General features: G+C 36.4%; 1 protein-coding gene across 1 annotated transcript in view; it reads right to left on the reverse strand.

Annotated features, from left to right (window-relative positions):
- The window catches only part of INTU (inturned planar cell polarity protein), a 152,539-nt gene that overhangs the window by 13,120 nt on the left and 114,938 nt on the right, over positions 1-24,481 (reverse strand). Inside the window, exons 6-11 of the mRNA XM_009642227.2 lie at positions 20,228-20,313; positions 13,706-13,906; positions 8,914-9,032; positions 6,206-6,295; positions 5,559-5,636; positions 4,549-4,738 (exon numbers count right to left, since the gene is read on the reverse strand). Coding sequence (XP_009640522.2) covers positions 4,549-4,738; positions 5,559-5,636; positions 6,206-6,295; positions 8,914-9,032; positions 13,706-13,906; positions 20,228-20,313 — 764 coding nt within the window. The remainder of the gene's footprint in view (positions 1-4,548; positions 4,739-5,558; positions 5,637-6,205; positions 6,296-8,913; positions 9,033-13,705; positions 13,907-20,227; positions 20,314-24,481) is intronic.

Raw genomic sequence — 24,481 nt, forward strand, 5'->3', positions numbered from 1 at the left:
GAACCCTCTGTTCGGTATAAAGGAGATGTCACTCTTACTTTCAGCATGCTTTAAAACATGAGGTCTAGAGACTACCCCTTGAAGGCTAGAGACAACTCTAAATCTGGCAAGCTGTTGCATCCAACTGAGTTATTAGAAAAATCTTTTTCACAATGGATTTAGTTTTTGTCCGTATGGAAATTGCCAAAACTTTCTCACACATTATCTTTGTTCCACTAAAACCGCTTTAAGCTTGCTTTTTTCTGTAGCTACAAGAGCTGTTGGTTAATGGAAGTTTTACTAAAAATACTTTCCTTTAAAGAACATGGTACTAGGCACTGAAGTTCATGACATAAATGTGCTATTTAATGAAAAGAACCTAAACCCCATCATTACAAATTTCTTGGGCTGTATTAACAGGCTGCCTTTAATTGAAATACAGCCAGTTTTTCAAACAGAGAAATGTCAGCAAGGCTGCTGGCAGTCAACAACTAACCAGTCTCTCAGCTTTTCCCCTGTTAAAATTTAAATGGCTTTCTGCCCAACAACAAACTGACATTTTTAGTTTTATGTTCCTCACAGAACATAAAGATCTTCACCAGAAGTTAACCGGAAATTTCATCTTCTGCAACAACAAACTATCTCTGGAAAATGTGGATGATCACAGACAATTTTGGAAAGCGATGTCAGTATCATAAATATAAACCACACTGTTTTGTAAATCCCTTTAAAACCTACAATTTTACAAGAAAGACAGAACCTGCAAGCTAAACTAGAGAAGAAAGCATAATCAAGTCTCTCTACAGAAAGTTGAGTGAAAAGAAAAAAGCATGGAAGGAAAAAAAAAATTGATCACCAAATCATACAAGAAAAAAAGAAGTGTCATTTCCTGGATAGGAAAAAAAAAAAAAAAAAAGCGTGACAACAGTTAGAGGTGCACTAAGTTGCATTTCAAATATATATTAGGTTGCTGACTGACCATATTCTACAATTACATGTTGCATAAACGTTTTATTGCCTTCAGTTACGGGGCATGTGTTTTGCCATTGAGTGGACGGGCGCATTACAGGACCATGTGCGCACCTCTACATTTTACAGCTAGGTAGCAGATTTAGATTTAGCAGAATGGAAGAAGCTTTTCTGAGACGCTCCACAAGTACGTACTTCTGTAGCTAAAACACAGGGTGTTCGTACATACGTATCACAAAAGCAGAAGCCTGACTAAAAACATGGCAACACAGTGGCCTCAAGCACATTTAGCAAAAATGTATCCAGACACATCCTATGGGGCAAGGTGGAAAGAGCTCAATCTCTGCAAACCCGGTCAATAGTAAGGTTGGAAGACTTACCACTTCACCCCTTCCCCTTCAAACACACTTTCATGAAAATTGTACGTGAGGTCTTATTAAACAGAAGAATCAGAAAACCACAAGAGTCCTAGTTAATATTATCCTCAAATAAAGACCCTATAAATTAAAGAATATGCCACTGCAGAAGTAAGGTCATTTTAAACATCCAAACTCAGTCCTTTTGCAGAGCCATTCTGAGAAGCACTTTCAGTTTTCCATCATACAGCCTCTTTATTTTCAGTAAGTACAATGTTCAATTCTTTTCTTGTTGCTGATGAATGTTTATTTCTTTTGTTGTTGCTCATGAAGTAAGTTTGGATAATGGAATTTGTGGTCAGCTCAGACTAGAATCATCGTCTAATAATTAGAATTAGCCTTAACTATATTATCTACAAGCTTACACATATTTTGGGTCCATCCATGAAAGAAAACACTAAGTTAAAAATTTCCCAGCTGTTTCATTTGCATTAAATCATGGCAAATACTCATTAAAAAAACCAAACTATCACAAGATTAACATATTCTAAACATCATTCCATCTTAATGATTTCTTTTTTCCTGTGAAGTTTTGTAAAAACCGCCACACACGTATTGACTCAAGTATGATATGGAAGCAGCTCTTCACGTGACATGGAAAACAACTTCCTAGTTGGGGAGTTGAAAAATCTTTCAAAATCATAACGGCAAAAATGAATCCTAGATTCACTAACGTGCCAGAGGATGGAAAATTGAAATGCAGTGAATCTTTCTTTCATCCACTTTAGGCCCTGAAGTGAAATGACTGATAATCTAAAGGGTCCTGTGCCTTACTACAGTGCCCAATATCTAACACTCCCTGAACGAAGGACGATATAGGAAATAATACCAAACTGCAATTTAAGTACATGCGATGTATGGAAAATCATCTTATCAATTGGAACCATCTATATTAGACTTTTTGTATGTCAAATGATTGCTCTAAGTAGAAAAAGAAATCCAATTTTATGATACGGCTGCCTCATTAAAGGCCAGCAGATATAAATAGTATTTAGCTACTTAGTCATATATTTAGTTCCTTGAATGAGATTGCATTTCATTAAATACCTACAGCGTAGATATTCCCTATTTGAGCTAGTCCTTCCACTTCAGGTTCTCTATATTTAACACAGATGAAGCCACAGGAGTCCTAAGGCATGATTCATCTAATACTAAAGTAAACAGCTGAAGTCGAGCAGTTGAATTACTAGTAAAGTACCAGATTTTCCCCCATTAAATAATAGGAAGAGTTCAGGATTAGCACCTGTAGTCATTTATATCATAGCTCTAAAAGGTGAGATGGATGCTACCCCAAGTTGCTACAAATTCAATAAAGCGAAGAAGCCTCATTTTGCCTCATTTTTAACTTTATTTTGCTGTGAGGCTGAGAACTTAATTAGGGAAAAAACCCAACTCTACAGGATTAAAATAAGAAACATTAATAAAATGTACAAGGGAATAACAACTATTAATACTGATGAGATTACAGAAAGTGGAAGGAAAAAAGAAAAGCCAGGAGAGAGCCAGGGTACTTAGATGATTTTCAGCCCTGCTTAAATTTTTTGCTTTAGTGCTCTAAAAAATAATTTCTTGTAGATGCTTTATTTATCCAAGTGGACTGTACTGGCTTCCAAGGATAAAGCTTTTCATTTAAGAAAACAGAGAAAATGGGGGGGGGGGGGGGGGAAAAAAAAAAAAAAAAAAAAAAAGTTTTCATCTACTCTGTGTCATACAGAAGTCCCAGAAGGTCTTTCTAATGAGAAACTTAAAAGCAATCATTTCATGATCACCATGTCTTGAAAGCACACAGCGATTTCTGTACTTGCAGTAAAACTGAAAAGAAAGCAGCAAACTGCACCTAGAGACACCCAGTTATCTACACCTGAACCTACTGTCAGATCAAAACATGTTTAGAAATGCTTTACATGGAACACGTAGCTCTTAGGCAGTGATGCTAAATCACTTTATAACCAACTGTAACTTGAAAACAGAGAAAAAAAATTGAAAACCACAAGCCCTTTGAAAGAGTAAGGGAAGTATTGTCATTTGTTTCTAAACAAACACATGCACAGCTGTGTTAGTGAAGAATACATTTGACATCATAATCAACAAAAAATATCCACAGGGGCTTTGAAAAAAAAAAAAAAACAAAAAACCAAAAAACCTACTGTACAACATAGCTAGGACTTGCTTATCTATGCAGAGCCAAACTACGCTGGAACTGTTACAGAATCTGTCACCCAGTAAGACAAAGATTTTCTAGTTGCAACCTGTGTTGCAGACTTCATTTTGCATAATTCAATCTGACTTGAATTTTCATTTTGTGTAACTCAAACTAATAGGTAATTCCAAGTAATACCATAAATTTCTGAATAAATGAAATGTGTTTATCTCGCAACTCCACTGCTGAAATCTCCTTGTACAAAAATTGTTACAATTGTTTCAAATTGAGAAAATATCACCTTTATCTCTTTTGGTCTAATAACATCAATTCTGTAGTGTGTATGAAAAACCAATTCAAAGACGACTAGGCAGGGATTATCCATCACATAAAATCTATTATTTTTATTTAAAAATATTACTTTGTAACAGTTATCCTAATAATCCCTATTTTAACTTCTTAAAGTAATGAAAATGAGGTTTAACATAATGCTGTTTACTGTGATCTAGCTTTTGTCTTACTACTGCTTATAGCACAACTCAATTTCTAATTGTGAACTAACCACACGCAGTGAAGTGGTGCAGAGAATATACCTGTATGGTATCAAACAAATGATGTACAGGTATTTATTTTGATTCTGCAACAGTCATTTATAACTCTCCTAAATTACAAGTTACGCATGGACTTCTGGAGTAATTTCTTCTACCTGGAAAAATACTTAAATGGTCAAAATCAAACCTAAAGCTACATACAGGGGCCCACACACGTGTGTGTGTATATATATATATATATATAAAGTTTAATTCCTTTGCTTTCAATTCCTAAATAACTAAACTCATCAAACTGCACTCATAATAGCAATCTGTTTCCGGTGGGAATGACTCTGTAGATCCACACTTAACTAAAGGATCCTGTAGGAAAATGGATGGTCTGGGATGGGCAAAGCGCTTATGTAAATTACAGAATAACAGCAGAAGATACCTGCATCAATTTTCTGACCTCTGATATGCAAGTTTTTCTAGAGAGATCTGAAAATGGCATCACCTTGATTTCCTGAGGCAACGTCAGCCAGCGCAAGCCTGGGAGATTGTCTAAGAATAACGCGCTGCAGGTATCATAGTGTTGAGTACTGGGGCTGGCATTTGACTTGAGTCTTGCAGGCTGAAGCGCACGCTGGAAGAACAGGTTGAAAAAATGATCCAGGCGAGAAACATTTTCCACCTGGCAAAAAGCACTGAACAAACATGAACTCCAAGTTAGAATAACATCGAGAAAATTGTAGCTTGTTTATATAACCCTCCGTGCTATAGAAGTCTCTTTACAGCATGATATTGTGTTTGGATTTTTTTTTTTTAACGTTAATTTTAAACATGAAGAAAAAAAAAAATCACTAGGCTAATATCCAGGCAGTACCTACAAACAAAGAAAAATTGAAAGCAGTATAGTATTATAGTAGATGTCTTAGAGCAACTTAAGATGAGACAGTGATGAGCTTCATCCTTTTGAAAATTAAGATTATTCTTTTTCTTTCTCTATGGCATACACACTTTAACCCTGAATTGAATGCAAGCATATGAATAGCCTACCTTGGCAATTTTATTTAGGTTACAATCAGACTGAAAATTTTCTGGGCGATTTCCAACTGCAGAAAAAGACAGTCACTCTGCCAAATAAAGTTGAGAAGTCTGGAGTGTTTACTTTATTAAAAATATAACACTGATTCATAAGTATGTTCTGCAGACAGTGCTTTAACACAAAGGATAACATTTGCAGAGTGCTGTTGACATCCACAGTGACTTAGATTATATGAATGATTTAACCTAATCAAGGACAAAACTTTCTGAAGTAACAAAGACTGTTTAAACAGAGTCTTACTAGTGTTAAGACTGAAATAAAAAGGCAAGAAGAACAGAATTCTGTTTTTTGTCCACGTATAAAGGAACATGCAAAGAAATTCCATGTAAACATTAAAATTAATGCCACCATCTGTCTTTTTCAGTGAGCATCAATGAGAAATTAGTGACTGAAAAGAAAATACTTTTGAAAGGACTCACCTGCCTAAGGAACTGTACATAAATGTCAAGGTCCTAACAACATCTTCTATCATGTTCCTCAACTGAGGAAGTGGCACACTAAAAAACAAAATTTCAAATGTACAGCTATGTTTATAACATCTTTACTATGAATAAGCATAGGCATCTTCTGAAGTGCTCTATTCTTAACTAGTGATACAGTGCAAACAAAAAATTCTTCATCAGTCTGTATGAGAGGTTTCCTTCGAGTGACTTGCCCATGATAACACAGACAATAGTGAACCTGGGGGGGGAAAAGAAGTCCTCCTAGAACACATAAATATGTAATATTACTGCTGTCATTCAGTAGTCTCTAATGAGAGCTTGACTCTACCAAACACTGAAAATTACTGTTTTCTAGATAACATGTATTTCTGAGATCTAATGAGACCTTATTCTGTTCAGAGGAAATGAAAAAGAAACTCTTAACAATGTATATATAAAAGATGTGAACAACAAAGTCAATCAAAGAAGTGGAATCATGGGTATAGAAACTAGTTATAGTAAAAAGAGTACATTTTAAGCCCTCCCCTTTCTTGCTTTTTTGATAGAAGAGTATAACTTGAGGACACATAATAGGACACAAAATCAAATCAAAAAGAAAATAAAACATTTTATTTGAAACTCACTTTTCTTCAGGAAGGCCGATTACAAGCAGCTTGTCAGATTCTTTCCAATAAACAACTTGAACCAGTTTTTCACATAAGAAAAGGGAGGAACTACAAAAATTAAACCAGAAGTAGTTCTGTTAACACTATGAAGTTATAAAAGGCCACCATTATAAGCTAGAATGATTTATATGTATTTTATATGCAAAGTCTTATGCTCATGTATAAATCGCATGCAACTGGGCTGGGTAATTATATTGATTACTGGTAATTATACTAATTACTACAAAACTCAGAGACACTCTGATTTCTTTTCCAAACAGATCACACCATAGTAATGTTTTCAAGTATACAAATATAAAGGATGAACAACCGCTACTGAAGTGCCACAGTCATCTTCTGAATGATTCAGATGCTCTTTAAAGGTCTTCCTTGCCCACAGTCATCTTAAAAAACAAATGCCGCTTCAGATCACAGTGAGGTAACTGGAGGTACTAACGAAGGTTCTGAACATAGTAATCACTCGCAAAATCATTTAAAAAGACTCCACACGTGTTTTGACAAGAAGCCCAGGAGGTATTTGAACACATCACCCGAGTGATAAGCATAAGCTTGAACTTTCGTGCTATCTCCTTGCCTAGAAAAGTTGCTCTATGAAGAGAGAACTTTCATTTGAACCACAGAGTGGATTAGAACATGAAACAGAATTAGACCCAATGTTCTAATTAGCAGTAAACCATACATTATGCACCAGATCATCAGATTACATGTACTGGTTGCTGCTAAAACCAAAGTCTGTAAGTATCTCAAACACTGAATTTATAGCAAAACCCCACCTTTCTTACTATCATGTTGGAAATTTTAAATAACAAGATAACACTGCTGCAAAGTGAAAAAAGGGTAACTAGTTTAATCAATAAAGATTTAAGAATTTAATTTTTAGGATATGGCTCTATGATTAACTTGCTTCACAGATTCAGCCATATTGTAAAATTGATGGTACTGAATAAAACAACAGTGTCATCTCACTAGTTAAGAAATACCTTAGTATTTCCACAGGTCACCAGAAAATTTTTATCCTTCACATAACCAAAAGTGCTTTCCAAACAGAACAAGTTAGATAGTTATAATGCAATTAACTACAAAGAAATAAACATCCCCATCCCAAAAGATACACAATACATATACAGACACAATAACTGTGATTTACTCTTCTGACAGAAGAAGCTTCATAGAGAGCTGGGCATTATCTGTGATATTTTTTGAAGAGATGAGACAGTCCACAGAGACCAGCAGAAATGCTTTTATATTTTTACAACTCAAAAATGGGAAATTGAGAACCTTAACAGGAAAGATGAACTGAAGTTGTGGAATTCTGTATTGGTTTTGTGATGATACCATAGGTATAGATCATCATACAATGGATTGATTTTTCTTTTGGGTGTGTTTGAAAATCTGGACATGTCCAAAAATGCTTCTATATGGAAGAACTCCATTACTAATGCATAAGCGTTTAAGAGGTGTTAACATACCTCAGTGCTAATTAATGTGCATTGCATTAAAATACTGGTATGAGCAAAAGATGAGAAGACTGTGTTTGATACCTGCTGCTAACTGAGTCAATCCACACTCCTATTGATCATTAAATCAGTAAGTGACTTTCAGTAACTTATGAACTAGAAAGTTATAAGCATGGTTAAAATGTCTTACTGAAAATAGCAGGATATCAACAAGTCTGAGAAAAAAATAAATTAGAACAAACAAAATGTAAACAAAAGTAAATTAACCAGTATTAATTTTCTGGTAAGCAAAAAAATCAAAAGCATTTCAAGAACGCTTTTTAAGGAAAAATTTATCAATGGAAAACCAACTTAAACGTATTAAACAGGCTTTTAGCCTTTTAAGGAATTCCTTTTATTGCCAATGCTGTTCACTACTGCACTCTGTATTCTGAGGCCTGAAATCCCACTTATATCTGGCTTTTTTATACCCATCCTGGTTTTGTGTCTGACACACAAGGCACTGATGTGCAGAAGAGAATCTTGCCTGAGCCCCCCAAGAGACGGAAACTCATACTGATTCTCAATGGGGAGAGGTGTGAAACTGAGAAGCGATACCTGCTATCTCACTTCTAATTATTCCATCAGAAAATCATCTACCTTTAAATATTCAATAATCTCTTGACATATCTCTGCCACCCCTACATCGCTCCAAAAACTCAGGAGTCATTTCTACTAGAGTTCTTACTAGAGTCCTAGTCTGTGGATATAAAGATCTTTCAGCTGTCACAAGTTGAACGTTAAATAAAACTAATTTAAAAGTAGTGGGCACTCATGAATTTAACTAAATTACATTTTATCTTTTAAAAAATTGTATAAAACTTGATTGAAGCTGTTGTAGAATTTCATGTCTGTCATAGTACAGTGCCAGAGGATCCCAGTTTAGATAAGGATGTTTTAAGAGATCTAAGAAGGGATCTAAAAACAATTTCAATGAACTAAAAATTCTAGTCATTGCTGCTCACGGCAAAGAAATTCCCCCAAATGAACATATACCCAGGCTGAGCAGTCCAACTTCAGGCATGCTGTTCTAGTTAAAACATTACTGCCCAACAGGTAGAGTCACTCTTGTTTTGTCTAGAACTTGATGCATGACCCGTGTGTGTTTTTCTGTACACATACGTGTAAAATAATAGAAGTAGTAATATATTACATTTCAAATACTTTTACCTGATAATCTGGGTACCAGTAACACTTTCCAGTATGTCAGAGAGTGTGAGAAATATTCCCCTCACACTTTTCAGTTTTTGGGATGCTTCTGATATGGGGTACTGATAAAGAATTTCTTGCTGTGAAGAAAGTTAGCTGTTAGTTAAGCAAAGCAAAACCAAAAACAAAATCACAAAAAAAACCCCCCCACATAAATAAAGATGACAAATTTTTTTCCTGGCATGAATTTTTCTTTTTCTGAACATGAAAGCTTTTATTATCTACTTTCACATGGTATCAAAACAAGCTGTGGTCTGCATGGGCATACTGGAAAGTTTTAAAATGCACATGTATGTTTCTGACAATTTTAACTCTTCTATTTTATAGAAAAGTAGGACTTAGAGTCATTATTATATGGAGAAACATAAAATAACAAACAGTATGACCACTGCATTTTACAGCTTAAAGTACACTGTTAACAAATCTGATTCCAAGAGATAGCTAATATTTGTATGGTTCTTTCAATATTTAAATAGCGATTTCAGTAGTCAAACATATAGCTCTTCAAAACCAACAATAAGAATCTGAAAATTCCAATCTTTCTCTATAACCCTACCTAATTGTTTTACACATATAGCACAAAAGATAACTGAGGTATATACTCAAATAACATATACAACATGAACAATTTTATCACCAAACCTCTGACCATCTGTCAGCATACTCTTAAAGAGGTCATCTTGAAACTGAAGATCAGTAGAAATATTTGTGACAATTATTTTTCTTCTTCTATTAAGTTCTTGAAAATATTTTTTACGTAAGCATTTTCAAAAATTTTATATTAATTATTTCAGCAACCATAAAAATATAGTAATAAGCAAACTTATGATTCCCCACATTTATTGCTTTCTGCCAAATCATGATGGGCCAGAAATAATGCATGTAATATTAAGCATATGCAATGCAAAGGGTAGAGTAAATTATCTCTCTACACAAACAAAAGAAACACAGACATGATTAACTTTCCTATTTATGTCACTAAGCACATCCAGTTAGTGCCAATACTCATTAGAAAATTTTCCTTCATCAAGATTAAAAGAATGTAAAGTTTCATTACAGAAGGACCTGGCAAACTCTTCATTCTTATCCAATTTAATTAGCTCTATTTTCAAATGCTCATTAGTGACAAGGACTTTTTTTTCTTGAATCAATCCCTCAGCTGGAAAAAAACCCTGCCATTTTCTAATTACAGCAGTACAAAGGGCTAGAGCGAGCCTTCTTTTCTTCTCACTATGAACTGGGGCCTTTACACAAAATTCGTTTGAGAATTTGTACACTTTCCCAGGGAAAGAAAAGACAACTGTAACAAAAGGTCATAGCTGTATCACACATATATATATTAATGAGTTAGCAAGGTTCAGCACATACCACCGTACAAGATCAGCTGTCTGCAAAGCAAGGCGAAAGTTCATAGGCCAATGACAATGGAATTAATAAATGAGAAGTAGCTCATTTCTGAAAAAAATGTAAACCCTCCCTCATCCCAAAAACCCAAACCTGAACAGACTATCTAAACTAATGGCTTATCAAACAGCTTCCCTATTTTTATTTTACTAATTTCTCAAACTGAACCTAAATAACATTTTAAGGAAAAAAAAAGTGCAGTCTTGACACCACAAGAAATGGCTAAAAGAAATTGTGTCAAACATGATGCCAACCAGCTGAAAACCTATAATCTTCAAATACAGCGCACTGACAATAGAGGCTTTAAGGTGCATCTTGCATACGATTAAAAACGAAACCGTAGATGAAAGACAACTATGAATTCTTAAAGATTAATTCAGAAATTATAAAATCAGAGAGAAATGCTACAGAAAGTACAAGTCAGTGTCTGCATGAACGAAGCCATCTTAGCAGCTACTCAGTAGTGCTTACTTTGCAAGTACGCGAAACACATGCTTCCAGTAACACTATCATGTAGGAGGAACATGATCGTTATTCCTTTTAAGACATGGTATCGTCAAAATCAATTCAAAGACGTAAAGATGTTATAGTTGTATACTGGTACAAATAACCTGTTATAATTGTAATACCTACCTTGAACTAAAACATAAAAAAAAAAGACAAAAATCAACCTTACTCATTGAAACTGTTCCCATACGGGACGCTCCCCACATGCATACACACATCCTAAATGATTTCTAATACTACTTTCCTTTATAGCTGAGTAGAAAAAGCTTACAAGTCTTAGAGCTCATTAATTCTATTTTTGGGTGCCAAAAGCTCACAAGTGGAAGAATTAGTCGCTAGCCCTAGTTGCCATTGTTTACATGGATGTGATCTGCATTCTGTACCTCCTTGGGATATGGGTAAAGAAGCTTAGTAAAGGATCGTTACATTTTTATTGTGCAACATGGCATAGGCAGGTGTGTAACAACTTCACTGCTAATTTGAGTTCCTACTGTAAACTAAATCTGGAACAGCACATCGACAGGATAAATGTCGCTTACTGTTCACCAAATGAAATTAAAGACAAATGCCTTGAAGAGGGCGGCGTTCTTTTGTTAGGAAATGCTATAAAGAGCTTGATTACACCAGCAAAGCATCTCTCAACATTAGAGGCTGTTTGGGGCTGCATAACTTCCAAGACTTCTCAGGAAACAATTCTTCCATGGTATGAAGGGAGAACAAGTGCATTACAATCCCTCTTTTACCTCTGCTCAACGTTCAGGGTTAATCCTGTTTCTTGGGAGAGCGTAAAGAAATAATGGGGCAAGAAAGCAGTACTCCATTTACTCTGAAGTGCAGGAATTGCAATTAGGCATTTGCATATCTCCTCACCTACCAACAGAGAAGCCAGAGGCCCTGAAATAATTCTTTAATATTTCATAAAGTTTATGTGATCAAGAAAACACTGGTCTTTAAGTCTACAGCAATTGTCCATAGCTGGAATATCCACATAACACAGCAGTCTTAGACTACAAACTTAGAACTGAAGAAAAAAAATAAAAGAATATTTGGAATACGTAAGTGAACGTTGATAAAGCATCTTAAGTTTATTTAATTCACAGTTAAATCAGCTCTTTTAATTTTTATCATAGGGAAATACCAAAGCAGAAAAATACTGCAGTATCATATGCTTTAATGGAAGCAGTCTCCAGGTGGGAAAAAAGAGCCCAGAATGACCTTGCCTAGTTGCAATGCTATAAAAAAAGGTGGTAATTATAAGAGAGACTTGTATAAACTAATCTCTGCTGAAGGTACCTCCCATGAAAAACTGCAGTCTCTTAAATGGGATTGGAAAGAACTGCAAACCAAAGCTTACAGTATCAGTATCTTGCTGTAATATGCAACGAAGCATACATTACCTTAACAACAGTATGCTGAGAGCATGATTTATATTGCAAAGTCAAGTACTCCAGAGATATGAAGTACTGGATTTATGGTTGCCTAATAAGCCATAATTGTACACTCTCATCTGTCCATCTTGTCCTCTGCACAACAGGCATCTTTCAAAAAGAACGTAATACTTAAGACAGTGTCATGCTGCATAAGTACAAAAGGGCTGAATTAAAATTACATTAATAACCATAATTCTGTCATTTCCTAGCTTTCAAACACTTGACTCTGCAAACTTCACAACAATTTTTGCATATTATATCACATAATGTAATTTTCTAGGGTTCTCCTCCCCAGTCCTGTCTCTAGAGAATAAAATGAAACTCTTATGTGTGGTTGTAACACTTTTTCCTCTATTACACATCACCAAGAGAGCAATACAGACTTCTATCAGTTGAAAAATAGTATCAAAAACCATAAAGACATCTCAGAGAAGGGATGGAGCACCCGACTGGATCTAAGGATTAATTCCAGGGGAGAGAAAGCAAAACATCTTTCTTCCGCTCCCCCCCCCCCCGCCCCAATCCCTGGGAACTGGCGAAACTTGTGCTTCATTTGATGTCTCCCCATTACAGATATTGTAAGAGCACTGGGGCACACTGCTAAACCCTAGGAGAATTTACAGAAGGGGAGAAGAGTCTTTTTCCAAAAGTCGGTTCCTAAGAAGTCCACTCTGTGCATTTGTCATTTTCAGGTCAGGCAAGAGGCCAAGCTCAGCCCTCCACGGTGCATTCTGAGCAGAGTATTTGTAGCTATGGCTACATCATGAACAACATCTACACAAACTTACAATGGGTTACATGTACACCAGCAAAATTTTTCTGAAGCACATAGAAAGGAAAAAGATAGGAAAGCAAGGTTTACAGGACAAAGGAAAAGTACTTCGGTAGCTCAAAAATGTTGCCCAAGCAAGAATTAAGAGCTGATTGCAGACGTGCAAGAGTCCTCCAAGAAAAGGCACGTTAGCATTTCAAAACAGGAGGAGCTAGCCAGATTATGTACGTGGACTGCCAACAGCTCCTGCTGGGGAAAATTTTTTTTGACAAGGCAGATTTCATAGTTCAAGTTTGAGAAGCGCATTGAAAACACCACAGTGAGCATCTGAGAGACAATAACCAACTTGTGAAATTATCTCTGCTTTGTCTGTTACCACCTCTAGCCTGCACTTCATGTAAAGACATTCAGCAGCACTGAAGTGATTTCAAGTCCAATTAGAGTCCAATTAGTCAGCAGCGATGCTCATTTTTCCCCCCCTGGATTTCAGGCCTTGTTTCTATCAAAATGGACATTTTACAGACTATTCACTACTCAAAATGATTAGCGAGATTTTTTTTCCCCGTACATCAAAAGGCATAGCAGTTGCTGCTGTTGGCTGTTACCTTTCATCCTCAGTTTTACTCAGTTAGCCACATACCTCATCCTTCGATGTTTCAGAGTCCAGGTTCAGTGTGAGGAACATAACAATATGAGGCACATCTTGTATAGCCTGTTGGAGGTCCGTGCTATCTTCTCCCCACAAGAGGCGAACCAGATTGTTCATGCTTGACTGTGCCCGTTTACACCTTTGCTGAGTTCCTTCAGGCTCAAATATTGACGTTTCAAATGTAAGTTTGACCTATTAAGATAATTAATTATTGGGACAATGAGGCTGTACTTATCTAATATCAGGTGAAATAAATGCAGTTTGAGCCCTTTAAGAGATTAAGTTTTCTTAGCTTTACTGACAAAGATTAAGCATTCAAAAAAAAACCAATTATATATTCAGCATTACGTAACCTTCCATTATTAAGGACAAAGCCAGCTATTACATGCTCCACGAACCATGTGAGTAAGCCTGTGGTTTGGTGTGTTTTCATACTTAATTCTTATGGTTTTGAGAATGGAAAAATATACTTACTGCTCTGGGTTTGTTTGAACACAAAACCCATTACCACGCTTTTGAAACACACACCACATATGACTTCTTTCAAAATGTCAGCACTTTCGTCCTCGAGGTTCCTTCATGAGCACTTCTTTGCTTTTTTTGAGCGCACTGACAGGTACATTGGTGCAGGAAAATCAATTGACATTCAACTGCCAAAGTCTTAATTTGCAACACTCAGTAACAATTCTTTCAATCTGCCGATGCTTTCACTACGTTAACTTCTTTTTTTAAACTGTAAAGTCAGCAAATAAGTTTTGTTGCCATATTTAACAGTTGTACACAACTAGCAAGAAGCATAAAAATTGTTTACATCACTTGCTTTTTTATGTGTTCAGAAGAAACAAAAATAATCCAAGCACTATCAGAGCATTCTGTCTTAAAAAATAACTTAAAATTTAGATGATTAAGCTGCAGGAGGTTTACTGTTCTTTATTTCCCAAATAAAGTAAATAACAGGAGTTTTCGAATAAACACATATTTCCTGGCTTACAAGCAACACAAAATCCAAACTTGGTGTGGAAATATGTTTCACCATTTGCTTTACAGATCTCCTTTTTATGAGCGCTACCTTACAAAAATAATTTCGTTGTTCCAGTAGTTATGAATTGAAAGAGTAATTCTATTTTTTATTTTTTTTTATGAATGAACACTTCATCCTAAGTATGAAAGAAGGGTATGTGAGAAACACCTACCTCTTGACTGAGCATAAAATGGTAATTTCCAAGGAGAATAGTGTTTTCTTTTCTTGGATGGCACCTCAGTTTTCATCACTGTTCAAAGTGACTGAAAATGTATCTATTTGGACTAAGTAGGCACACTCTCAGTTCCCTCTTTCGTATGTTTTGACTCAAAATTGTTTGTCTGCCTTAAAGTATCCTTAACCTGCCTATCAACTGGGAAATTCCAAACATAACACATCACACCAAATCCTGCTTTTCTTTACAGTCAGTGACAGTTCAGCCTAATGACTGATGCAACACAAAAGGTTTCTATTTTCCCAGTTGTAATAAATTGCAAGAGCCCAAGCAGAGGTAATTTATATCTTTAAATATAGATAATTTATATTTTCGTAATTGTGTACGTGTATACACATACTTAAAGAGAGGAGTGCCAGCAAGAAATAATGACACTTTAAAACACCCACTGCCTGACAAACTAGATCAGAGAGAAGTGCCATCATCAGCTCTTCCAGCTACAACATTTATGTCACTGGCTGCCTTCCTCCCCCTCCACTCTACTCCCTCCCAACACATCTCATTAATCTTTTCCTCTCCTATTTTGGCTGCTATCAGCTTTTTTCTCTTTTCTCTTCCCATTCTCTGGAACAGCACTGCATTCAACCCTGCACTCCTGCCATGTGCTAGCACTTTCTTTTCTGACAGTAACTCATCACTCACTCTCCTCATCATTTCCGTTTCAATTCATTACGCTGCATGTTAACAGCACTCGAGGAGCAGAAACATCCAGCTAAGAAGCAGCAGCTTCTTAAGACCCAGTAACTTGATCGTTCACAGTTTTGTAGACGTATGTTTTCTTCTCTGGCTTTCTGCGATTCGGTTCTCTTCCTTTGTCACGCCATCTGCATGTATTTCAGAGGATTCTCCTCATACCCTGTTTAACTTCTTGCAGATTTCCTCAAGGCTTAGTAGTTAGTTCTCTTAACTTCCTCTACATCTTATCTGTGGACACTTATTCATGACACTTAGGCTACAGTCTCTACACTAACGATGCACAGATGTAATTCTTGCCCCAGTCTATCTTTTAGTCTCTTAATTTAAAAAAAACCAAACCAAAATCCAACCCAACAAACACAGTCTGTCTTGCTTCAGAGACAACCATACAGCCCGCCAAGCAAGAGCTCAAAACAAATTGGGCCACAGAGAACTTTAACTCTCTCTCATCCTGTAGGCATCCATGCTGCCTCCCACATCACCGTGGGCCACATCACTCAGATGTGAAGTCACCGTATTTTAAGAAAGATCTCCCCTCACAATTTGACTACAAGTTCCTTTCCAAATCTTCTTGATTCTATCTAGCAGCTTGAAACATGACATTTTCTGTTCCTCTCTACTTTTGCCCAAGTTCTAATCTATTTCCTGCCTTCAAAAAAACTTAGGAGTGAAAAACACCATCTAGGCTGGAAAATGCTGTAACAGAAAATAATCAAGAGACTGTATTTCTACATACCTTAAAAAAACATTTATTTTTTTTTGTGGAAGAGAAATGAATCTTCATCCTGAGGAGTGCACAGGATCTGATTAAATATGTGACTACTGAAGTACCCTTTTGTAAATACTGACTATTAAATCTTTCACAACTTCCATTCCATTGCTCCTAAAGAAAATTCTAAAGAAAATAAAGTTCACTGCACACCAGAAAAGGAAATGAAGAACAGGAAAAGCACAGAAAGTATTAGTATTCCACTCTATAAATGCATAGCATGCACACATTCTCAGTACTTAGAACAGTTCTCAAAAAAAGTTTACTCAAACTGCAAGAAGGCACTGATGAAGGTGACAGTAACAGCAAACTATGAGGTACATAGATGGGGATTTTCCCACTTAGGAAAGATGTGACAGAAGCGAAACATGACAGAGCTCTCCAAAGTCATGGAACGATACAAAGAATAATAAGACATGGACAGTTAGCTAGTCCTCATAACACAGGAACCTGGGGGTATGAAACACACTTAATTAGATGGCAGTTTGAAAACCAACAAAAATGAACATAATGCAAATCAGTTGTGTAAATCACTACTACAGGATGCTGTGGAGGTCAAAGGAATTTTTAGAACTAGATTAAAAAAAGGAGAAGGTACAAACCTATAAGTGATCCAACCAGACCCTAACTATTGACTGCTGGAAAAGTATGATGGGAAGGTCACTCTGTATTTAATTTGTTTCTTAATACTCTTTACTTAAACATTTGTCAGTGTAAGGAAAGCAAACGTAGCTGTTAGACTGTTGGTCTGCCCCAGAAAGGCATGCTTTCTGCTTATCTGCAAGAAAGCTGTATGTCTTAGAATATGGATTTTATTATAGACAGAGCTGGTGGCATTGCCTGCCTTTTAAGATTGCCTGCCATTTCCTGTTTTAAGTCTCTGGTTTCCATGTGCTTATGGTTTTCAACTGTAACTCAAAATTTCAGGCTGAAATTTCTGATTCTGAATGTCTGCCTCAGGCTGAATATTTTCAGAAAGTTTTGGGTAAAATAGTTCTGCAACTTCCGGGTATGAGGGTAAGGAAAAATATATTCTTCTAGCATATCTTCCCCTTTCTATTCTGTCTTCTCTGTCCTGTGGTGATAGGAAACAGCAGCTACTTTGATTGCAGGAATGTAAAATTGTGTAGACTGCAGAATATAACTTTATCATACTATATCAAGCATTGACTGAGGGGTATATGCTTTGTCCTGTCACACTCAGTGACTGCTATAGAACTTCTGAATAGGGTATGCAATGCTTTAATCGGAATTAGGACTTTATCTTAGGAGGTGACATGCAAGCACCCAAACAGAAACGGTTCTGCCATTAAAAAAAGACTGATGTAGGATTTGGACTTCTATTGCTCAATACATACACTAAACTAGCCCTCACATGCCTAGAAGCTAGTTTGCCTGAACTGAGGTCAGGAAAACCAAATTCTGGAAATATTATGAGAGATGTTATACCACATTCTGCCACTGAGAAAATCTACATAATTAAGTTTTTGAAATGACTTCCAGTAATTTTTAACACTGAAGCTGGAAGAGCATTGACTTTGCTTATGTAAGTAACTTATAACTACAGTAAAATGGCTTTAAACAACATCTTTTTTGTTATTTTGCAACTTATGATGAATGAGACTAGATTAACAATTTTGCTTGTGTAACAGCTGTCTTTATTACTAAATCTCAGAAACAACAACCCTCTGTTTCTTCAGCCGCATGAACACAGTGTTCTACGCTGCAAAAAAACCCCTGAACTCTGTATTTAAATTCTCCACTGGTCTATTTCAGCAATCACTCTTCTGGCTTGACTCAAACTGCACAGTAAAAAAAAGGAATAATTGCACTTTAATAAAAGGTTTGGAAAGCCAACATGACAAACAGTTTTACATTTCAAGTAATCACTGTCTACTTGACAGATTTACTGACAACATAAACATTAATGTTGCATTAAAAGTAACTACTATATAAAGGGTTGCATTGCATTTTAGCAACAAGTAATATGTATACTCTAATCTAGCACGGATACAATTAGATAAACTATATAATCTCTGCTTTTTTAATCATTCTGTATTTAATAACAGTTACAGCAACTCCATATTTGGTCAAAGACACGCAAGACAAGGTTTTTCTACCATGGAGCTCTGCCAATACCTGACCACAACTCTGGTAGCTTAGGCAAGCTTCATACTGTCAAATATCTTGGAAAGCTTCCTAAACTGACATACGAGTACTCAATCTTACTGCAGTTGCAGATGTAGTTCTACTACGTAAGTTGTGAACAGGAGCATGTTTAACAAAACCTAAAATTTGCACTTCTTTTTATCTCTGGACAGTAAAACATTTCTATTATTATCACCTCATATATTCTACCTGTAGAAAAACTACCAAGAGGTTACAGACATACTGTACGAGACACTATAATTTTAACCTGCTCCATCTCACATCTACATTGCAACTTGTACCTTGTCTTCCTGTCCACCAAGAAGTGGATTTAAGCAGAATAATTCAAAATACTTAATTTTATGCTACTAACATCCTAGGTAATTGACACTGTCCTAGTTTAATTCTGAAATAGCTATCTAATTCTTTATTAGTTGTTTAATTCTCCATCATAGCTCCAAAATTATTATTCAGCTAGAAGAGAAGATATATGCAGTAGGTTTGGGGGGGGAAGAAACATTACTGATCACGTTTTGGGGGTGTGTTTTTTGTGTCAATTTTTATCACTGACTACTTTCAATCTTTATCACTGTTCAGTTTTGAAAGATCTTAGAAGTATTTGATTTAAAAGCTCTTAAATACTCAAGAATTTTTTTTCTATTTAAATGTGAAAGCAGTATTAATTTCTCCAATTGAATGCTTTTAAATATTCTTTAATAGCAGTACTTGTTAATTCAGGCTTCTCTCTTGTCATTTGAGTCTCTCTTATACCGATGAAGAGATAATTATTTTATTTCAGTATTTCCATAACAATTATTACCATTTTAAGATGGTAATTGACAAAAAGCCACTACTACTCCGCAGTTGACATTTATTTTTAGGGTAGACCTCAGTATCTTGCTTCACACGTGCTATTGCCAGACTGCACATCTCCAGCCCTATTAGCCACCAGGAGCAGGGCATCGCAGTATTATATACCTTGTCCTTCATTTGCTGAGATCAGGGTGTTCAAAATAACAACTCTCAAAGCAACCATACTTGCTATCTTTGCCCATAACTACAACTATAGCTGCTTAAAAGTTTGTGCAGGTCTCAAAGGAGTTCCTTCCCTGTATTCAACAAGAAGTAATTAAATTTTATGCAAGTGGTAACACAATAATGAAGCTGTTTTCTGAGCAGGAAAAATAATAAAACTTGATTTTTCACTTATGTATGTACTATTTCTCATAGAGAAACCCAAATACTCAGAATTCTGCAAGCACAGAATACCTTGATTCTCACATTGGGCAAAAAAATAAATAAATCAGGCATTACAATTAGTCTAAACCTACAAGTATGCCACTACCTCTTGTACAACGTTGCACGTGCTTTCTGACTCTGGCTGATGACAAACAGAATATGTAACAGTTGGACATTGGCTTGAGTCACTTAGTTGCAACTACCTATTTTCACAAAACTTACCAGAATTAAAACTCTCAAATTTCTACTCTGAAGTTTGACTGAAGTCAATCAAATGTGTTCAAAAAGTAGCTGAGGAAGTTCTAATAAAAAGACTGCCTAAGTTCTCTTTCCTAAGGGAAAAAGGCTAGAAACGGTATTAATTTTTTACAGAGGACATTTGGAATAGGTGTTCAACTACTGTACCTGCATAGGACCTGGAATGCAAGACAAAACCCTTTCTATGTTTTCAGAGTTCACATCAACATCATTTACAGCAACTAGAGCATCTCCTGGAGAAAACACAGACAAAAGCATGAGAAAGTTAGATGGTATTATACCACAGTACAAAGCCAAACAGTGTTTTGCTTTGAAAATTATTATGACATTCAAACAATCATAAATGTCTTTTGTTATGTTTAAGTATACGGTTTCTACACGCAACGTTTACTATGTTTAGAAGCATTAGTCTCTTACCTCAATGCTCTTAAGGCCTTACTGTCATGCTTGTATCATTTTGCAAAAATATTGGTCAAAGCCTCTCCCCTCCATCCAGGTTTACATGACTCTTGTTACTTGATCAGAAAACCCAGCAACTTCACCAGTGAAGTTATGCCCAAGAATTACTTCTTTCCCCTCTGGAACCCCCTCTGTTCACTTGTCAATCCACCTCCACTGATATAAACACTACGGTTTCCAAAAGCGTTCCAAAACTCACTCTTCCTGTAGCAGCTGACAAGTTCTAGGCCATCACTTACACCAAATGTTTCAAATGTTGGCTGAGCCTAACTACGGGAGAATCCCACCACCCCTGAGCACCAATCTTTGAAGCAGTCCTGGCAGTTAAGTGTGCATATGAGTAACTCAGTTCACTAAACTGGCAGAAAACCATTCACTCTTCCCCATTTAGTCCCTATACCTCCTTTCTCTCCCAAGCCACATCACAATTTAGTCCTTTCTCTTCTTTTCCATGCCTCGTCCACTGCTGTGGCTTCTTATTCTGCCCTCTTCATGCTTTTATTTGCCAGTTCTTCCTGCCTAATGACATCTTGCATTGTCTAAATCTGGCTCTCTTCCTATTACTGGAAACGGGGAGGAAAAAAAACCCCAAGATCCCCCCCAAAAAGTTCTTAACTGCAAATGGAAAAGGTTGGAAAAATTAAAGGCACTAGTTACGAAAGCAAACAGAACCAAATTGGAGCTTACAAACTTAAAATCCACATTAAAGTACAAAAATCAAACTGGGATTTCTACCTGAAATGAGGGAAAGTATTCTAGAGAATTATCCCAGTAGTAATTAGTTGATAATCTCTGCCTCATCTCCCTCAAAAGATGCATGTTTAAGCACGGAGTATCTAAGAAGGATGAGAGACCAGTGAAAAAACACACCTGTGAAGTTTGAAAACCTAAAGCTAAGGTAAGATCAAAAGATAAAACTACTTAGACCTGTCAAAAAGGAATAGAAATTGAGAAGTAAAAATAGAAGGTTTTCTGGCTATTCATCTACTTTCAACAAGAACAACAAAAAAAAAAAAAAAAGGAGGAAGCAGCAGTAAGAAAAGGATACGTGTTAAAGATATTTCAGCTATGGTAGTGGGAGACTAAATCAACCAAAATATTTGATTACTTAAGCTGACAATTTAGAACGTCAGGCCAACACTTAAGGCAAGATTTTAGGTTGAACCGGAGTTTCACAAAAAGGGAAAAAGACATATACAACACCTGGATGCATTAGGAGAGGCATTTGCTTTGAACATAGGCGAGTATTAATAGGACCTGACAGGATCCCATCCAGAGTACTCCTTACAATTCTGTTCACCTGTGCTCAAGAAAAATGAAGTCAAATGAGATCAGATACACAGAAGTAAAACCAGAGCGACCATGGGAAATGGAAAACCCATGTATGTTGGTTAAAGATGTGGTGAGTAAAGGCTAGGTGTGAAAGCAGCTAGAGTAGAAATCTGAAGGTTCCGTCATCTCAAAACCAAGAATTTCTAAAAAGCTTTCTAATAAGGCTATCTAGCACAAAATACCTAAGATGAGGGAACATAAGTTTATGAAAAGACCTATATGAAGTGACTGCTGGTGGCACCAGGATATAGGAGTTGATGGTTCATTAGGTCCTTTCCAGAGACAAATATTCAACTGCAGAGAAACAAAATAGGCCTTATTTTCTACTCCATTTTTCTGGTGTCACTTTCAGTTGTCGCTGCTTTCTGTCCTATGGGGTGAAAAACTTGGTAAGCTTCCAGCTTGAAACTTCAGTCTGTAGAAGGGGGAATAAAGAAATTAGCCTCTTTCTTAACATTGAAAGCGACTCGATTCCAAGGCCATTCTTATGCCTTACAGGTGTGAACTAAAAATACCAAGAGCTGCTCTGGAAGAGCAAATTGAAAACCAAGCCTAATTCTGTTCGACCTGCACAAAGACTCCCTTAGAAGTTACATCCACATGCTCTCCAAATTATTAACATTAGCATTTAAGCAACATGAATTCCAGAACACACAGGCTAGAAGGTGCAGTCGTGATGCCTGTCCTTTTCTTTTGCGCCAGGACACGTGAAAAGCCAGAGGCAGCATTACAGCAGTATTCAACTACACCTGCAACAGAAATCCTCAGCCAGGTAGTAGCAGCAGTGCTCATCACTTTCAGGCAGCGTAAAGAGATTAGAAAAAGGTTTTGGATTTGTAGCAAACGTGCACACTAGTGTAACTATTTCAAGCCCTGACTTGGCAACAAAAACGTGCTCAGCTGCAGAAATAAAGTGCTGAACATCTGTAAAGTTCAGTACATATTTCAAGTTTTCTAGGGAGAAGACTTGCTCAGCTCAAACTAACGCAGTGATGATAATGACGTGCATACTAAGGAAAAGCAGAATCTGTGTCTCTAAGGTTTCTCCATGTCCTGCGAATCTAGTAAAGACAACAGAATCTGAAAGTTCAGAAGAAGTCTAAGAGCTTATCATTACTTCTGTCTTCTACCTGGTTAAATACCAGCAAATACAACTGGAATTCTTCCCAGGTACTAGGTCGATTGCTCAAAATCGGTGCAAAAGCACAATTAAGGGCAATGAGCAAAAGAACATTCTCTTAACTAACCATCAGGAAAGAAATACAGAATCCCCCCAAAAAGCAAGCAATATTCCTCTTCAATACACAAGGCAACAATCAATTGCTCACTGTTATTTTACATTAAAGGAAAATTCATTCCTACTCTTTCTTACAGCAAAACCAAGGAAAGGTTAAGTTTTATTATACACACAAATACGTTATTATTCCTTGGAATGAATTGGTTTTTCTATTTCAAGTAATGGTACCTCTCCCCCTAACCTCTGCTTCTTGACGCACACCACAGTGAAGCTTTAGCCTACTGAATCTTCAACACCACAATAATTCACAGACAGTAAAGTTGAAAGTTGAAGAGCGTTTAAAAGCAACTTAGTTAAGTCCATGCCAGAGCCCCAGGACTTAAAAATTAGTAATCAAAAGCAGGGCATTCAGGCTACTCTGATATAACAAGAAATGACAAACAGAATTACTGTGTTCTTTGTTGAAGAACACTGAATATTAAAGATCATCACTCACAAATACAAGAGAAAGCATAAATTGCTCTTGTACTCATCTGGAGCACTGTTTAAACAAAAGTTGTTTGTCTTCTGTTTATTTTACTAGAGAGACCTTAGGAAGTGTTGTAAAGACAACAGTCATCTAATCCACAAAGCCGTTCAAATGAGCTGCACACGTTTTGTGAAGACACATGCACCTCAGCACTTCAGGGAATGTTTTTGAACCACACATCCCAGGGTGGACACTTTGAAAGAAGATCCATCAGTATTTACATGTGATATACTCAAAGTTTTTTATTTATTCAAAGCCTAATGTACGTATGTAAAACTTTCATTGCAGCAGTAAATATTTATTCCATTCAATTTGTAAAAACGTAATGGAACAGCTTTCCAGAAGACACAGCCAAAGCAGCCCTGCAAGGCTGCCTTCATTTTGCCAGAAAATGCTGTATCACAACTGAAGAACTGCAACTTGATGTACAATTGAGAAAACCTACATTTATCAGTATGGACTTTCCAGAATTAGGGGTGGAAGGTGGTGGCGGGGCGTTTGTGTTTTTTTCTTCTTTTCTTTTTGCCAAACACAACAGCATTCAAAGAATAGAGACTATGAAGTAACAGAATGAAAGACATGACTGGCACAATAGGAAGTATGTAAAATTATGAACACAGAATATCTTAAAGCAGAACATGACCACAAGATCTACCCAGTGTGATAATTAATGCCAGAAAAAGAGTTCATATATGCAAGTGTTCCTTTGTTAGAGTTGCACATCTACACTTTCTCTGAGAATTGTTTCCTCTCCTTTAGCAGTGTGAAAAACTTAGAAAAAGTGAGACTTAAGTTTTCAGACATTAAGTCTGTCAAAAAATAGCACAAACATATAAAGTTTAAT

This window comes from Egretta garzetta, unplaced genomic scaffold (assembly GCF_000687185.1).
Source record: "Egretta garzetta isolate BGI_Z169 unplaced genomic scaffold, ASM68718v1 scaffold467, whole genome shotgun sequence".
NCBI lineage: Eukaryota > Metazoa > Chordata > Aves > Pelecaniformes > Ardeidae > Egretta > Egretta garzetta.